General features: G+C 38.6%; 1 protein-coding gene across 1 annotated transcript in view; it reads right to left on the bottom strand.

Annotated features, from left to right (window-relative positions):
* The window catches only part of LOC135475351 (putative N-acetylated-alpha-linked acidic dipeptidase), a 50982-nt gene that overhangs the window by 18721 nt on the left and 12917 nt on the right, over positions 1-19344 (bottom strand). Inside the window, exons 3-4 of the mRNA XM_064755211.1 lie at positions 18632-18704; positions 690-978 (exon numbers count right to left, since the gene is read on the bottom strand). Of these exons, the coding sequence (XP_064611281.1) occupies positions 690-977 (288 nt within the window). The 5' untranslated portion in view covers position 978; positions 18632-18704. The remainder of the gene's footprint in view (positions 1-689; positions 979-18631; positions 18705-19344) is intronic.

Here is a 19344-nt window from a genome sequence, read left to right as displayed (position 1 = left end):
ACAATGTCCACTATGTGCTTTTACATGATAAAATTCAGCTTCCATGCTATTAATAGTGATCAAATATACATGTATAACTTGTCCAACAGTATGCATATCACCCTTGTGAGTGAGTGAGTGCTTGGGGTTTAACATCGTACTCAACAATTTTTCAGTCATATGACGATGAAGGAATCCTTAGGGTGTATGTAATGTGCCTCCTTGTTGCAGGACGGATTTCCACCGCTCTTTTATCTAGTGCTGCTTCATTGACACGACTTACCAAAGGCAAGTAAGCCGCCCCGCCAGAGCCATTATACTGATACGGGTCAACCATTCGTTGCACTATCCCCTTCATGCTGAACGCCAAGCGAGGAAGTTACAACTTCCTCTTTTACAGTCTTAGGTGTGACTAAACCCAGGATTGATCATGGATCTACCACTCCCGAAGCAGACGCACACCCTTATGATATACTGTATATGTAACTATTTGTCTGATTGATTGTTTACTAGTTTACACAAGTTTGCAAGTCGAGAACAATTGGAAAACACTGTTAATGAAGTTACAAGTGATAAAGTGGAATCAGTAATTACTTCATGTATCTTTAGTGTCTGATTAAAAAAGATTGGGGCCACCAACCAGATGTGTCTGTAGCATTTGTTACTGGCTGAGAACACCTATTGATTACATCTATACCCACACGTCTTACCTGTATTGATGGTGCTACTGGTGCCAATGCTGGACAGTAAGATTCCTGTTTTGTCAGAGGCTGAATGTTACGCCCAATGACGTAACCAATAAAAATACCAACAAAAACTATGACGATACAAACAAGTATTTTTAATGCACATCCTTTTTTCCCTGTTTGACATTCTTCAATACATCCACAAGGCCCGAGTCCATGTCCATCAAGATTACGATAGTCAATGTCAATGTTATCTGTCTCCGCTTCCCAGCGCGACACAGGGCGCCCAGCAATGTACCCTTTGATCGGCATTCTGAAACACAGAATAAGGGTAAGAGGTAATTAGCCAGGCAACATACCCATAGATCAGTCTTCATTAATGATAAATCCCCACTCAAGAAGAAGGGTGTAAATTACTTAATAAATATAAGCGAGTTCCAGTCCAGCTCATGCTGGCTTCCTCTACGACCGTAAGTGGGAGGGTCTGCCAGCAACCTGCGGATGGTCGTGGGTTTCCCCCAGGCTCTGCCCGGTTTCCTCCCACCATAATGCTGGCTGTTGCCGTAAAAGTGAAATATTTTTAAGTACGGTGTAAGACACTAATCAAATAAATAAATAAATAAATATATGTATGCTGAATGCTACAAGGATTATGAAAAAAAAACTGCTTCTCTATAGTGAGCAATGAGTTTGGAAAGTATTCTCAAATATAAAACCAAATTAATGTACAACTCCCAAATGTACAAACATGTCAGCTTATTTATAAAGTGGTATTTTTTTATAGAGTAGTATTGGACCATTCAGGTTCAGAATACAGTACTAATACTGCAATTACGTATAAACATCAATCAAAGAAATACACTGTATATGCATGTTGCAACAAATTTCAGACAAATGTGTACTTTCAGTTCAACTAGTGAACACCTACAATGTATCAAACAGACAGATCATTAATGAATCGTTTACTTCAAGGATACAAGAAAAAATACTAAAAAAATGAGTACGGTTTTAAGGAAAGTGAAGATGTAGCCACAAAAATAATAACCTTTTTTTGCATTTTTGAGGCGTATATTTTATCTCTCTTAAAAACCCCTCTATTTTATGCATATTTTCTATCAGAAATGATGTCATGGACGAACATATTTGGGATGCAAAGACCAGCTTTGCACCTCCAATTCAGCTTATTCCCCGTCACAACAGCAGGCTAATTAAATTCCAGACTAACCACTGAGATTTAGGGTATCTGTTGTTTGGAGCCATACTTATGCACTGACAAGAAAGTTGACATGCTTTTTTGTAGATTTATACACTGGCCCACACCATACACTCATATGCATTAAGAAAAAAAAAACAAGCATTGCACATATCCTTAACATTTATAGATAAATGATAAAGGAGAGCTTCTTCAATAGAGTACATGGACCTCAGCAATACTACCTCTCATTACATGTATTTATTTGATCCACGTTTTACATCACACTCAAGAATATTTCACTTATACCACAGCAGCCAGCATAAGGGTGGGAGGGAAAAGGACACTGCCCAGGGTCTCCGACTAAAGATAGCTACACATGTACTACTTTATTCCTTCTTAACTTTGGGACACTTGATCTGTTCATTTTAGCCTACATATATGTAATTGTTGCAGGAATACTGAGTTTCTTTTTTCTCAGATGGTTAGACCGTTTAATGAACAACTTACTCATATCATTACTTTTCCAAAAGGGTGATAAAGGAATGTAATATTCTACTTTCAACACCACTACTATCTGCCCCACACATTAGAAGAATTAGGGTACGTGTACATCTGCCTGGTATACTTGTGTACATGTGTATATCTATGAGAGATCAATGGGTTAATTAGGTGCCTAATTACATGTACATTGCCATAGAAATCCCAGATAACCTGTGGGGCAGGCTGGTAAACAGAGTCTGTGAGGACAGGAATAAACGGACAATATCTTAGCAATGGTAATATCCAGGTACAATCATCATAGCTACAGTATAATCACTCACTGTAATTCAACCTTTACGCACGTTTGAAAGGTGTTTACTCAAGCATATTCTAAAGGCATTATTCTGTGCAGACTGATAAATTTATACTTTTTTGAAGCCCTGAAACTGGACAATCTAACCATTCAGTTTCACCTTGAAGATCCAATTATAAGTATGTATAAATTGCACCGAAAGTTGCTCTTTCATATGCAAAAACGTTGTGGAATTAGAGTAGTATCCGCTGCATTTGCTACAGCCTTTTATAAGCAGACATACATGTAAAAAGTTTTTGAAAAGCTACATGTACATGTTTTAGCATATGTATCAATGGTTTTATCTTTGGAATGGATTAGATCCATAACACAGAATGCTTGGACAAACTGTTCTCCATAAAGAACAGGCATGATCAAAAAGATTCCCCTGAATAAAAATGAAAATAGAATGAAGCTCAAAAGCTTTTCATTGCAGCTAACCATAGAAATCCTTTCTGCCTTTAAACAAAGATATACAAAACCATGTAATCTATGGTTCCTTCTAGAAGTACTTGTATATTTCAAATTATTTATTTGATTGGTGTTTTACGCCATACTCAAGAATATTTCACTTATACAATGGCGGCCAGCATTATGGTGGGAGTAAACCCACGACCGTCCGCAGGTTGCTGCCAGACCTTCCCACTTACAGACTTGTATATTTCAAGCTGGTTCATAAGACACTTCACAGACAGTACGCTATCACTGATGCAGAAAAAAAAGGTGTATGCAAGCTACCATGATTTGAACTTCTTTCTGTATAGCATGTCAGAGTAGCCCATTTACCACAACTAAAAACATTAAAGGGTATCCCATTTAACACACCTAAAAACATTAAAGAGTATCCCATTTAACACACCCAAAAAACATTAAAGGGTATCCCATTTAACACACCTAAAAACATTAAAGAGTATCCCATTTAACACACCTAAGAACATTAAAGAGTATCCCATTTAACACACCTAAAAAACATTAAAGGGTATCCCATTTAACACACCTAAAAACATTAAAGAGTATCCCATTTAACACACCCAAAAAACATTAAAGGGTATCCCATTTAACACACCTAAAAACATTAAAGAGTATCCCATTTAACACACCTAAGAACATTAAAGAGTATCCCATTTAACACACCCAAAAAACATTAAAGAGTATCCCATTTAATACACCTTACATAGCGACAAGATGTTACTGATGTGGTCAGTCTTAACATGACAAATATAACACCTCTTAGGGCAAGGTGTTGACCAATGAGACATAGTCCACGTGGACCACAGGGACTCCTTTGCATGTCTTAAATGAATGAAGATCACAGGAACTAATATCACGTCTCAGACGTCGTCTCGGATGTCCTCTTGCACACAGATATCGTAGGCTAAGTTGACAGTACAGTAGCTAACATGGTAATGTATGTTTTATACATGTGTTGCCATGGTAGTTACAATCAAGCCTACAATTGCGTTACGCAAGCAGTATGAGGGGATTTTAAAGGTTGGTACACATATAATAAGGACTAACTTAACAATGTCTTACATATGGAACTAGGTGACCATTATGACACTTTATTGACCACTACTCTTTATTCTTTTTTTATTTTCTGCTGTCAAGGAGAGGCAGAGGAGAGTAGAATAGGGAGAGAGCAGCTTCAACTAATACTGTCCTCCATACATGGGGACAACCAGTTATCTATGATGTTCCTAGAGAAGTCAGTTGCAATCCTTGAATACACACTGAGGGCTGGCATCATTGAGTATGTGAACACAGAACTGAGATGCTAGGTCCAAAGTGCCCTCCATGTCAACTGATCCTAGTCCCCCTTGGTGCACTAGGGTTGGTGGTGGTAGGGCCAGGAGGGTGACTGGAGAAAACCTAATACTTGCAGTCATTTGCCCGGCTTGTTTACAAGGCAATAAGCATTGATATAGATACTTCTGGGGCAATTACTGGTCAGTCACTAGATAAACCATCGAAACGGAGTGTGGAAAAGGACACCCTGTGGGTTTGGTTTTCTTGACTGCGGACCTTCCGAGGTCAAATAATTAACAGCATGAGGATACTTGTTCATCCTAGTCTGTCATAAAAATCAATACACCCAAAGACCCAAAAGCGTCCAACTTTTGGAAGAATTAAGTTGCGCCGATTGCTAATTACTGAGCCAAGGCCACCACAAAGCGTAGACATCAGGCCTAGCATGTTCCCTCGTTGCCCTAGAGACCTCATTTTGATTGGTGCCCCAACCCCACCATACTGAGCACTCCAGCAGCAAACGGTACTGAATTCTCCCATTGAGTGTCCATGCTGTTGCCCAGAAGCTATGCTTCATCTAATACAGAGATGATAAAATAAACCCTGGGAAAATCGATGACATTAGGAATTTGATGGAATAGCTGTAAGGTTCGTGAATTTTTTTTTTTTGCTGTTTCTCATTCCAGTATATTTAATAGTGCTTTCAGAATGGTTAATCCTGTTGGGGACGAGGGGAGAAATTATCTTACCATTTTTACGCTGGCTGCATCAGAACATGATTGATGGGGAGAATAAAAAACACTGGATTTTTCCAAGGGTTATGAAGGGTATAAAAATTTTCATACAACTTTTAATACATGTAGAGGTTTACAAAATATACGTACAAAGTCAATTTACATGTGTGTCTGTATATCTTTTCAAAAGTTATCCTTGATGAGGAAAAAAATTCCATGAATGTGACTGTACTTGGACGACATGAACAGGTAGAACATTGTACAAAATTTTTTTTTTTTCTTCTTTGTTTTTTTTGTCTGTCCTGATTCGGATACTATAAGGGAAATATGGCATAAATGTACAGTGTACATGGGTCTTTAACAGATAGAGGACCGTCCTGTCAAAGGCCATCCTCCTTTTGAGAGAACAGTATTTCATTTTGTTAGTCATGGTCCTGCATGTAGCTTTTTTGTCATGATTGAGCACGTGTATATTTCAAGACTGATTTATTTATTTAATTAATAGGTGTTTTACACCGTCTCAAGAATATTTCACTCATGTGTCGGCGGCCAGCATTATGACTGGATCGAAGGGGAAACCCACGTCAATCAGGACATTACCTGCAGGTCCTCCCACGCATGGCCAGAAAGAAAGCCAGCATGTGCTGGACTTGAACTCACAATGACCACATTGTATACAGTAGTTGGTAAAAAGTGGAACATGTCCAACCTACTGAATTTGCATGTAAAGCTGTGGACGAGCCAGCAAGAGCCGCATTTAGTTCAGCCAGAGCAGTTCAGTGACAAGACAACGCCAACCTCCATCACTTTAATACAAAACAAGCTGTAGTAACAACCCATCAGCACAACTAAATCTAAAGGTGTGAACAAGCACACGGGTTAAGTTGAATGCTGCTAATCAAATGGAATATACATAGCAGTTGCATCACAAGGGCAAATCTCAATGAAGGGGGTGTGTCATCACTAACAAATACCATTTGGTTTCAAATCCTAATTAAAGCTGCATGAATGCATCTTGAGACACATGGGGCAAATTCGAATTTGATTCTGACTTTTAACATACATACAGAGACTTGTATTAATGTACGTCAGAAATTCCCGTAAAATATATATTGGCTGATATTATGTTGCCATGGTAATTGTACACTCAAAGCTACAGAAACTGCACATTACACCGTTCTTTGCACAGCAAGCCACAGGATCACAAAGCTGTCTAAGTCTTTAGATTTACGTTGTTGTCTTAACTTGTAGTATTATTCCTGAACTTAGATTTGATCGTAAACTCTAATTTAACTTCTTGTTATGAAGGTCTAAGACAATTTTTAGTTGAATTTTAAGTACTGAAATAGAAATCCTTACAGTGACTCACCATTTTAGTGCAGTAAAATGTTTCAAACCTAAGACTAAGTCTGATTTAGTTTAGTCATGATGACGGCTTCATGATCATGAAACCAGAACTTGAAACTACCGACATGATTCATTATGATAGATGGCTATTTGTTAAGAAGATATACAAGCATGTCGGGATCCTCTACAGCCATAGATATCAATGTTAAAGACCAACACCTGAACTGATGGAATACTTCCCCCTAGGCTGGCGGTGAGTGTACATTTAATCTGGTCTAAAGAATAGGTGATATATTTTGTCCGGCCTTCGGCTGGCGTAAGACAATATAACAGGTTGATTGATGCAGGTCTATAATGGCAAGGTTTCACTAATGCTCTGCAATAGACACTGTGATTCCTTGGAGAGCTTCTAAATTATCAGAGGAAATGACAATTGTGAGTACAAATGTCACTGAGGCTTCGGAGAATGACTGATTTTAGGGCTTTGTAACACTGGCATGTAGGTGGTATTTCAGACACGCAACGATGGCAGACGTGGAAATCACAATCATAAAAATCCAACGCCTTCTCTAAGAAAATACATGTATATGACAGATCCTCACAATCAGGCATTATAAACGATCAACGCTGCCATGGCTTTATGCAACGGAATGGAGAATTGTCTTCATTTTCTAAAGGACATATCAAAATGAACAAAGCCAAAATGGTTTTCTTCACATATATTTTACTGTGTCAAAATCAGCCTCCTTATTCTGCTACCACAAAAAGAATTAAACGTTTAAAGCGTACACACATTTTATTATCTTTAATACATGCACATTAAAACATGTTAATTCACAAAATCTGTGAATAACTGAAATCCTAAAAGAGCCACTGTCATAGTACGCTACACATTTTTAAGCCATGTACCATGATGGAAACATTTTAAAGTCATCAAATCAATTTGGGAGGGGGGGGGGAGGCGTCTTATTAAATTGGGTTTGGGCCGTCAGAATAAGATTTGCAGCTACTTGTATGATAAAAGTCAACAACAAAAAAAAAGAATGCTTCTGTCCAAAATGGATGTAAACCCAAGCAACTGAACTTGATCTGTAACGTGTTATGGTGCATTTTACGATGTCCACAAAACTGTTTTGTGACAGAATGATGGACATACAAACAGGTGCATCTACTAAAACAAGTTTCATTTTTACTACGCAAAACCATTTTGGAATATAGCTCAGAAGAGAAAAAAGGAGTATGGAAATGCGTACACACAGACGAACATACAGTACAGACAGATTACGTGAAACATGACAAAAAGAAGACTACAAGTATTAACATACATTTATTTACTCATTTATTTCATTGGTGTTTTTCTCCGTACTCAAGAACATTCACTTATACAACAGCAACTGGAATTATGGTGGGAGGAAACCAGACAGAGGCTGGGGGAAACCCACAACCTTCCGCAGGTCGTTGCCAGACCTTTCCAAGTATGTCCAGAGGGGAAGACAACTGGACTTTACCTGAGAGTGACCACACTGGTGAGAGGCGCGGACGTGTGTTAACCACCTCGGTCCCTACTGTACATGTACATGACAGGTGAATAAATGAACAATACAGATATACACATGTGAGTTAGGACAAACATACATGTACATGTACAATGTACAGGCAGACTGTGTGAAACATGGCATGTGTTATGTACAGGCCAGACATCCACACCTGGCTAACATCCACACCTGGCTGACATCCACACCTGGCTAACATCCACCTATCTACATGATGATCATCACAAGAACTGGCTGAACTTCAAGACCCATAATTTGATCCACATCAGCTGACCAGACTGTAAAAGGCAGGGGCAGGAAGCGTCCAGACAGAATTATGCCTTTTCCAGGGACAGCCAATCACTTGGTCATAAAACAAGCATCGATTAAGTCCTGTAGACAGAGGTAAGTCAATTATGGCAGGGACGCGAGTCCAAATTAGGGCCGTCTAACATGAAGATATTCCCCTCACTTGAAATTTCCCAGCACAAAGTCTTCCTTTGACAATCTGGCTAAATCTAAACTATCAGCCGTGGACAGATGAGTTCACCGACCGGATAACAATGCTAATCAGATCATTTGCCATTTCTACTGGCCAATTTCACCTTGATCGCGTTTATCATTCATCCCTCAGCAAAGGCAAGTACCATCTTCACCTTAATAATTCACATGTCGGTCTGTCTTTACCCGGACAGAGTAGAAGAGTACACCACACTACACCAGACATAACCAGCTTGACAAATGACCATTCCTGATTACAGGTGATGCACAGGATTTTAAAGCCTGTGTCTGTACTCCTGGAAAATCCTCCTTTGACTGACCACCATGTTCTCACTCTCCCCCAGCACACACAGAACAAAATTTAAAAGAAAAGACAATAAATAATTTAACCTTAGGTATTTTGGAAGAGTTATGAAAACAGACCTAGAATTGGTAACCTTATAAATTAACTTTTAGCAATTCTTACAACAGCCTGACGAGCAGCGCCATGTTAGAGCAACTGGAAAGACCATGTTGTGCCACTCGTACCCCACACACATTAAAACAGGGTTGGGGGTGACAACAGCAGAAACGGTGCATTTTCTTCTTTTTCAATACGTGCGATTTTTCTTACTTTCACCCGCGACATCTTAGTCTTTCAACATGACAAATTCCAGATTTACTTTTACAATACAAACACCCTAAATTCAGGACGATTTCCTTTTCTGCCACATTAAATCGGATGAAACTATTACAGACAATATGCTCCCAAATACCTCTTGGACAACAACCACTAGCATTCGTTCTAATTTTTTTTTCTCTGGAAAATGATGAACAGCTTATGGGTATATTTTTTTCTGTCAAGTTCCAAATGAGGTCAAACCTAACGACCTACCCTACCCCTCACCCCACTACACGCAGTTAGACATTTAAGACGGGCTTAAGTGCCAAAGGCTATGCGAGTCATCAACGTTATTTCCAGCACCAGAACTAGAACACAAGCCAAATGTTCTCTCTCCATTACATGACTGGGAGAATGTGCAAAAAATCTTTTTCCTGCTACCTTTTACGCATACAAATAGAGCAGAATATAAATGGAATGTTAATGGTTACTGATACAAACGTATAAATATTGATACTGACATGGCTGCAACTTTAACAAATCCCCATAGACAAAGATACACTGTATAATTTATACCAACTACAAACTAGCATTAAGATAATAATACAGAGAAAAATATGGCACATGGGTTGAAATGAAGTCGCCAACACACAATTACTGAAACCCAAAAGAAATAAATCACTTCCTGATCCTCTGGAAATTGACGCTGGATTCCATAAAAAAATGAAAAGCAAATTACCAGAGATAATGTCTGGCTAGTTCACACTGTGCCTGTGTCAACTTTGGCCATCACCGATTTCTCTTCCTCCATCAAGTTGCTTTGTGCCTCGTCCATTTAACAATTTCCTACGAAACATCGCCTGGGTTACATGTGCTGTTTTTTTGTTAACAAAACCCAACAGTTGGGATCAATTGCTGCTGAGTTTTACGTGCTGACTTGTGTATTAATGAGGAAATTATTCTTGATATGGATTGCCTAGATTAAGTTCAGGATGATCTGACTTCCAAATGGGAAATATTTCTACCCATAATCCTTTCCTGACGCCACCAAAACTCTGAACAAAACAGCTGCCAAATGGCGAGAAGACCTTGCGTTTTAACGCCAAGCTCACTTGCAAATAAAGAACATGATCTGGCCATTATGTGAGCCACCTGCGGCAGGGATAGGACCACAGTTCTGAGAATATCCGCTGCCAGCGAGCTGACTTTTTCCGCTCAGAAGAGCAACGGGCCAGCTTCACGCAAATCACTTTACAGTCTGTCTACGTAACCAGAGGGCTATATCTCATGGAGTCCTGAACCCTATCATCTCTTTTGTCTTCCTTCATTGACTAGTGACGAACTAGCCGCCAAACACAATGGGTCCTTGGCAGTTTTTTTTCTCTGCGCAATATATACATGCCAGAGAACCTGTCAATTATTTGTGGACAAGATGATTTCTGGCTTAGCCAGCGGCTACAGAGGGTTCTGGGCAGTCAGGAAGTGATGTCCTAGCTATAACAATGGTCCATACTTTTCAATGATGACCCTTCGGCAAATTTATCAATGTCTTGATCTATCTATCTTGATCTAATAAATCACACTACAAATGACGTTGATAAACAGGAGCAAAAACTCTGATAATGCATCATGATATATCATGAGTGAAATGCCATACTTGAAATTTGCCTGCGATGGCAATCTGATCGTAATATGTAAAAGTTAAAAGTTCGCAAAATACTGGACCACTAATATGTGTACCAATAAACACGGGTAAACTGAGAATTACACAAAAAGTGTCAAATGTTAAACAAACCGTACTATAAAGTGCCAATAAAGACTACAATTTGCTCAGTCCATCCATCACTGCAATGTTTACCGATTTACATACATTAATAATATACGTATGACTTCAATGGCGACCAAAGTTGGACCTTTAACATGAAATAGACACAATCAATATCTATCAAATCTTCAGATTTTACAAGATTCAGCTCGTGTGTTGGCGACATGCTCATATACATAATGATTGACAATGACCAGGCCAATATACTGTTATATTAAAAAAAAAACAAAAAAACACAAAAACATTAACAAATGTTAAAAATAATTTCGCTTCCAACATCTATGTCGACTATTTTGGGAAATGAACCCATTTTTATCCATGCCTCAACACTTGGACACAATACTCAAATACTTCATGAAAACTTTGATGGTGGCAATACTGAGACAAACACAATATACATGTAAACATGACTGGTATCAAACATTTTCATAATTCTGCCGACACACAATGTAGTCAAACATGTGTACATATCTGAACAGGAATCTTTTAAGAAAGTACACACGGCTTAAACAGGAATTCAGAACATCATGCAGTTCTCTTTATAACTTCAGATTCCATCCGATTCCCCTCTCACAAAATAATGTTTAAACTGACTGAAATAAAATGTTCTTATAATTCCAAACTACCTCAGATCCTACATCATTAAAGTTACATTTACATTATTAATATGGAATCCACAAAATCTGTTTCCTTTTACACGCTTTAAACCTTTCAACTAAACCAACAACTCTGTGGTACCAGTTTTGGCTTTAATTCTGGTTGATTTCCAAAAAGCAGATCTACCGCAATCCATTTACATGCAGATTCTGTTAAAACATGACAAAAATGAACGCCTGGTACAGAAACCAACGCAATATAGATTTATACCTGTAAAGAAGCCAAGACTGCTCAGAACAAGCCAGTGCATTTATGTCACCCAGTTCAGGATTACAGAACTAACCTTTCCATGAATAAAGAGATGCCAGAGCAGTCTTAATACTTGCTGCAATATGTTGGCCAGCAAATGTTACAAGTCAGTCCGTTTTCCTGGTTGCTTGGCAATTAAACAACCTTGCTGACCCTGAAACAGCAAACATCCGTAGCCGTGTCCCTTCGGACCACAGTGACGATGAGTGCGGCAGCTCTGTCGTGATGCACTGCGACAGCTTCGTCCAGCTCCTCCTGCTGGATTGCCATCACGGCTGCATTGACGGCTGATTAATTCATCCGCCAAACGCCTCACATGCTGTTTGTCCTTCCAATTCATCAGAGGCAGGGTAAAGTGTATATGAATTTGCGTGGAAGGAGAACTTCACGCAGCTATCCCATAAATCATCCAGTAAGATCTGCCAGCTTGGCAATAGGCATGCACACGAGCCAAAAAAATTCAAAAAAAGATCACATTTTAGTCTATTGTAATTGTTGTTTTTGATCTGTAGATAAATAGCCCAATAATACACGATTCATCTTATTTTCTATCGATAGCTTTCCAGAAGATTTAATAGTAACAATAACATGGAATTTAATAACAAGCAAGAGCTACATGTACCATGTTGGTGTTTGAGGCAGTCAAAGAAATACTTGGCACATCCAACTGAAGAAGTGTGAATTTATTAATTAATTTGATTGGTGTTTTAAGCCTACTCAAGTATAGTTGACTAATAGGACGCGGCTAGCATTATGGTAGGAAACCAAGTGGGGTTTGGCCGGAATCCATGACCATTTGCAGACTGCTGGCAGAGCTTCTCATGTATGACCACAGTACACAGAGTATACATGTACACATATGTATGTATGTACATGTATGTGTGTATGTGTATGTGTGTATGTTTATGTATGTATGTGTGTATGTTTATGTATGTATGTATGTATGTATGTCCATGTGTATCTTACATTTGGTTTTCTCCACAATTGTAATCCAATCAACTTCACCTTCACTCGGCGTATTCTAACTGCTGGGATTTCAAGGAAAGGCACCAAAGAGTATTTGAAAAAAAAAAAGTGTTGTATTACATATGCAAAACGGGCAACGAAGAGGTGACAGAGGACTGCGCTAGACAGGGCCAAATTTCTACTCTATTCTACTCTGAATGAAAAATTTAGACAACACTTCAGGTAAGAATGCTTCTTTATGTTAGATATTTACGTGGTTTTGACTTGGGGATAGAGCTCAATGCAACAATTGGGTGATTTTCTTGGTTGTTAAAGTTAATTTTTCATCCCCAATAACCTGTAACTCGGCCAAACACCTATGTGTACATGTACCACTTGATATCCTCCAATACACTTCCTCGCCAAGACAATTATAAAGCATATGCCAGTTGAATGGAAGATCTGGCTCAGAATGGGGTAGAAGGCAAAGTTATACAGGCTATAAAGCTGGAGAGCTTTTAACACCCAGCAGCTGAGCAATCCTGGACTCCTGAGAGCCATTCTGTAGCCATGGCCAATTGATTTTTATCTCGTTCCCTCCAAAAAGTAACACCGCAAGCAGGCTTGAACAGATCTTCTTTTAAGTGGGACAAGAATGATGCTCTAGTTTATACCCTATTTTAGGTGGGTGAGGGTGTAAAAATTAAGGCAGATGTAATTGTTCAGCTGTTTACGACATCTCATCAGACCCATGCAAACCCGTAACGGTGGGATGGCACGTTCTCCTGGTGCAGGAGACAGACTGACTATACCAGAGCACAATTTGACTCAGATGCTGGTCTGCACCTTATTACCACTTCAATCCTCTAAATCTTTACCATTTTTAATACCACAGAGACACTAGTAAATGGACACTCCACTTCGTTGCCATGGTAAAATAGTAAGAGATGTAATTCGTTTATTCTCACCTCCACTCAATTTCAACCTCCTTGAGCTAAACGATTTTGGTCGGGTCGGCTTTTAACGTTTCTTCACCGTGTCATGTCCTTAGGGAATTGGAGATACAGAGTAGTGTATGTCTTGCCAAGACTAGTTACATGTAACCCCACAGGTACCTGCATGCTATACCACACAATTGCAGCCACAGTAATTCTTCTGTTTTATTCCTGCTTGTATAAAAATCCATGGATATTGTTAAGGCTTGGATACCAAGTTTGCTTACTGCATATATGCTCTGTGTTCTAAGAGTTTATTCTTGAAAGACACCATGGTAACATTACAAACTGGAACCCATGGGGTTTTGCGGTGTCTGGATTACAAGTACATACCAGTTACATTGACATTACTCACCAACCTGCTCTGAAAGAGATAAAGCCAGGACCAGATATACGTATTTGCAGAGCATCACAGGCCATTATACCCATTCCTTACTCAAAATTTCCTGATTAGTTGTAGTAATAATACCTGATATTTCTTCATTTGAAACAAAGCTGGGTTAGGCTTTTTCTCAGCTTTCAACTGCCTTTTTAAAAGGTATTACCCTAGAGAAAAGTCCAAATTTTTCTATACATTACAATAAAAGTTAACTTTCCCAATTAATTTCTTACTTTTTTGGCCAAATTTGTCCAAAAAGTTAGAAAAATCATGTGAAAAAAACCAAAACACCCAAAATCAAGCAGTTACAAGCAATATCAAAAGACATGACGGTAAATTTCACTTCTTTCACAGTTCTTTGCATTAATATAAGTGAACTGAAGAGATATAAATGGAATAAAATTTAAGAACTTTCACAGCTTTCAAGCTCAAATCCTGAATGCATTAATATTTTAACTGAAAGCTTGGAAATACTGAACTCCTAAGGCCTGAATACATATTTATACCTGGAAGACACACCTGAGACCTGACTACATGTTCATGTCTGATTGATCGTCCATGCCTGTTATCACAGAAATACAGGAAATACACACGCACATAATTCCCATGTGTCACAAAAGGTTTATGACCAAGGCTAAATTATACAATCTCTTTGACAACAAAACTGAATCAAAAGTACCTTTGATCTCCACAAAAGACTCATCATATTTCAGAAATGGAAGATAAAATGAATTTCAGCCTTGTCCTTTTCTCAGGAAATTGAATCAATCCGTTAAATGGTTGACAACAGATGTGCACTGCACGTTGGTATACTTTAGGGAACTTGGAGAATGCCATCAGCCAAGATGTTTTCTACCTCACTTTGGTGACTTTTTTTTTCTTTTTTTGGGGGGGGGGGGGGAGGGGGTATTTTTCGACAAGTCTTTTTTATAAGCACTGTGGGTTTTTTCTTAGACTGATCAAGAAAATTCATGCAAAAATGAATTTATAACAATTTTATGATTGCAGGGAGACAGCTGTCTCAACTAATTTTTTAAAAGAAAAAACAAACTACAAAAACCCAGCATGTCTGGCAAAGGAATGCTCCACTTTTCCTCTGGACCTTAGCTACAGCGTGATCTGAGAGTCAGATTACATCATGAATCTGCTGTATTGAAACTATTTTTGCGTATTTCCCACCCAAGCAATATTTCCTGCCTTCATTTTTTTTTCTTTATTTCAAATTACAAGCCTGATTTATCTTCACACTATGGTTGAGGGAATACACTGAGTACACTTGTAACACTTGTCAGAGAGCTTCAGTACACAAAGCATTAAGTTGTGAGAGGCGCATGAATGTTTCTACTCATCAAGTTGCGATTAATAGTGAATGCAACCTCATGAAAAAAAAAAAAATAGTTCAATATTTCCACGGTTAATACAATCTCTCACAAAAATAAAATATCCTTTCTGAGTCAAAACATGTCAGGGATCATTTCTGGTATCAAAAATTTGCAATTTCGACCAGCTAAAGGAATGTCACGGCACTTGGTTTCACACACCATCTCCTTCCAGCTCACAATACAATGCCATTTACCCAATTCTAACGCCAATGGCCAGACTCGAGCTCAACAAAAAAGTATCCCATAATGACATGCAATCAGATTCCGTCAATAATGTGCCAGAATGTCTCGAAAAAAGCAGTGAAATATGACACTGTTGCCACGGAAACATGGTCTAAATGCACGGAGTCATCCACTTTCCAGAGGTTAGGGAAATGCAGCACACTGTGTGGTAAGTGTGACATGAATATGTACTGTCTTATTTTGAAATTCCCACCTGTACCCGTGGAAAACGAAAGGTTGACAAATGTGCCACTCAGCATGAACTAGACTAGCTTGTAAACATGTGGATATGGCTACTGGAATTGCATGTGCCACTCAGCATGAACTAGACTAGCTTGTAAACATGTGGATATGGCTACTGGAATTGCATGTGCCACTCAGCATGAACTAGACTAGCTTGTAAACATGTGGATATGGCTACTGGAATTGCATGTGCCACTCAGCATGAACTAGACTAGCTTGTAAACATGTGGATATGGCTACTGGAATTGCATGTGCCACTCAGCATGAACTAGACTAGCTTGTAAACATGTGGATATGGCTACTGGAATTGCATGTGCCACTCAGCATGAACTAGACTAGCTTGTAAACATGTGGATATGGCTACTGGAATTGCATGTGCCACTCAGCATGAACTAGACTAGCTTGTAAACATGTGGATATGGCTATTGGAATTGTATGTGCCACTCAGCATGAACTAGACTAGCTTGTAAACATGTGAATATGGCTATTGGAACAAAAAGCCATCATGCCTTACAATAATGCGTGGGTTTAAATATGGGCAAGCACTTGGACAAATCAACGAAGTAAAACAAATGACATGTTGGTGGTGCTGCTGCCTTATAGAACATGCACCTTATCTGCACGTGACTGGGAGTTTGAACAACCCAAAACTTTAGCACTACAAGGGTCCAAATAGTTGATGCAGATACCAAATTGTTCTGTGTCAAAGTGGACACAAAGCTACCTGTTCTGTGTGAATGTTTACACAAAACTGCTTGTTCTGTGTCTATTAATGTGGACACGACATGAGTGAACTCAAATGTTAACATATATTTGTCATACAATGCACTTGATTAAATTAAATACACAACATTAAAGGTTTTAACACAAGCCGTTCCTGTATGCACACTTCTCACCTAAACATATATCTTTCTGCTTCAAACGTTATTATGTCACACAAATCTGAATTGCCTTGTTATGGAAAAGGGTATAAGAAACAACATTCAGGATTACTTCATAGAAACTTCACTATCCACTATCCTCTTTTCACGGTCTGCAGATAGACAACCATACACAGCATGTTCCTTTTCCCATGGAAGCCCTACAGACTGAAGCCTTAAACCATGGTAATAAAGTTCTCAGTCCAAATTACAATTTACTGGTACAGGTTTATTCATCAGTACAAACATATTAATGCACCTACATGCACTTGAGTGCAATAATATATATAAAAGAAGTTTTTGGGTTATGCAGACACACTTTCCTCAGTTTGTTATCAGCATGACTGATACAGGACCACATATATGGAAATGAAACTTGACTCTGATTGCAGGATAAAAACTGTACATGATTGTACACGTACATAATTACAAATGAGATCTTGTTCACAATTCAATCACTACAGATGATGTTGGGCTGCTGTCACTACACATTTTGGCTGGCTACGATTATGTATCTTCTCAAAAACAATTAATTAGATTCAAGTTTCAAACCTTTTATTGTTTGATCATCTTCAAATATTGGAAACATGTATTTACAATACATTTACCTCCTATCACATTTATTTCTTTTATTTATTTATTTCATTTTTTTTTTTTTTTTTTTTGTTGCTGTACTCAAGAATATTTTACTTATACAATGGCGGCCAGCATTATGGTGGGAGAAAACCGGACAGAGCCTGGGGAAAATCCACACCCATCCGCAGGTTGCTGGCAGACCTTCCCACATAAGGCTGGAGAAGAAGCCAGAATGAGCTGGACTTGAACTCACAGCGACCGCACTGGTGAGAGGCTCCTGGGTCATTACGATGTGCTAGTGCACTTACCAAATGAGTCACGGCAGACCCTCCTATCACACTGTTCTACATTTAGATGTGCTAGTGCACTTACCAAATGAGTCACGGCAGACCCTCCTATCACACTGTTCTACATTTAGATGTGCTAGTGCACTTACCAAATGAGTCACGGCAGACCCTCCTATCACACTGTTCTACATTTAGATGTGCTAGTGCACTTACCAAATGAGTCACGGCAGACCCTCCTATCACACTGTTCTACATTTAGAACACATGCATTTCTTCTGGCATAGTTGCCAGCAGATACTTGAGCACGCCTGACTGTAAACCATGAATTCAGTGAAATTCCCCATAGAATGTAATATTGTACCTGAGGTTTGGTTGAATTAAAATGACTACAAGGCAACCTTGGCAAATCCATACCAACATGACTGAGTGACATGTGCAGCTGTAAGCTGCAGGAGCGATCCAGCTAAACATGAGCACTACAACGTCCCAGTACCAGTACAAGAAACTTTACTCTAACAGTATTTCAACTGAAGTTCAGATTTATTCAAGTGACACATTTTGCCTGATTATGATTGATTCATCGAGATTACTCTGATTAACTCTTTACCTGAGAGAAGTTTGGGCCTTCATGTGCTTCCGAAAATGTCAAACTTTCAAAAATGAAATACAGCAGTTTCACACAGTACACATTTGATTTTTCAGATCATCAGACTGCCTATGAAATATACTAAAATACCAAAATGTATACAACAACATAGCGCACAAATATTAACAAATGGGTCAAAGGTCAAATCTTACCTTGCAATTCTTTAATTCTGTACAGGGAAGTGAATGGACACAGAAGAATGGCAGGACATCAGCGATGCTGGTTCTGTGAAAACAATTGAAAAACTGAAAACACATCGTTCTATATAAACACCATAAATTTATCACATACAGGCAAAAACGTTCACCGCTTAACCTGGGGAAAAAGTCATGCAAAGAACCCAGACAAAAGTAGGCAGCATGAAGAGAGACAAACCACAAAGAGACAACCAAATTTCAAAATGTACATGTAGCCAATGCTACAGAAAATCTAATCTAAATATCAACCTTTAGACAGATTAACGGGATTCGAATGGTAAAAGTAAATATTGGTGTATTTTAACCTTCGACAGTGTATTCCTAATTTAACTACAGATATGCACATAACCTACTAGAATAAAATCCCTGCTAACCTCAAGATTGACTTTCTGGGCCCACTTGTTCAACAGTGTATTAGCAGTTTATAAGACTGTTTATACTAGACCATGATCCACCAGATGGCAGGTATATGTAATGTGCAGGTACCCTAATTCATAACTCTTTTTGCATGTGAAAGGGCAAATTTCAGGGCACTTTATATATATTTTTAATTTGATTTTTTACACAAACTACACTGCTTGAATTGGCAAATTCCAAAGCTTCACAAAAAGTATAAATTTATCAGTCTACCCAGAAAAATGCCTTCAGGATATACTTGAACAAACACC

The sequence above is a fragment of the Liolophura sinensis genome, chromosome 9 (assembly GCF_032854445.1).
Source record: "Liolophura sinensis isolate JHLJ2023 chromosome 9, CUHK_Ljap_v2, whole genome shotgun sequence".
In the NCBI taxonomy this organism is placed as follows: Eukaryota; Metazoa; Mollusca; class Polyplacophora; order Chitonida; family Chitonidae; genus Liolophura; species Liolophura sinensis.
This window is presented reverse-complemented; position numbering and strand designations above follow the sequence as displayed.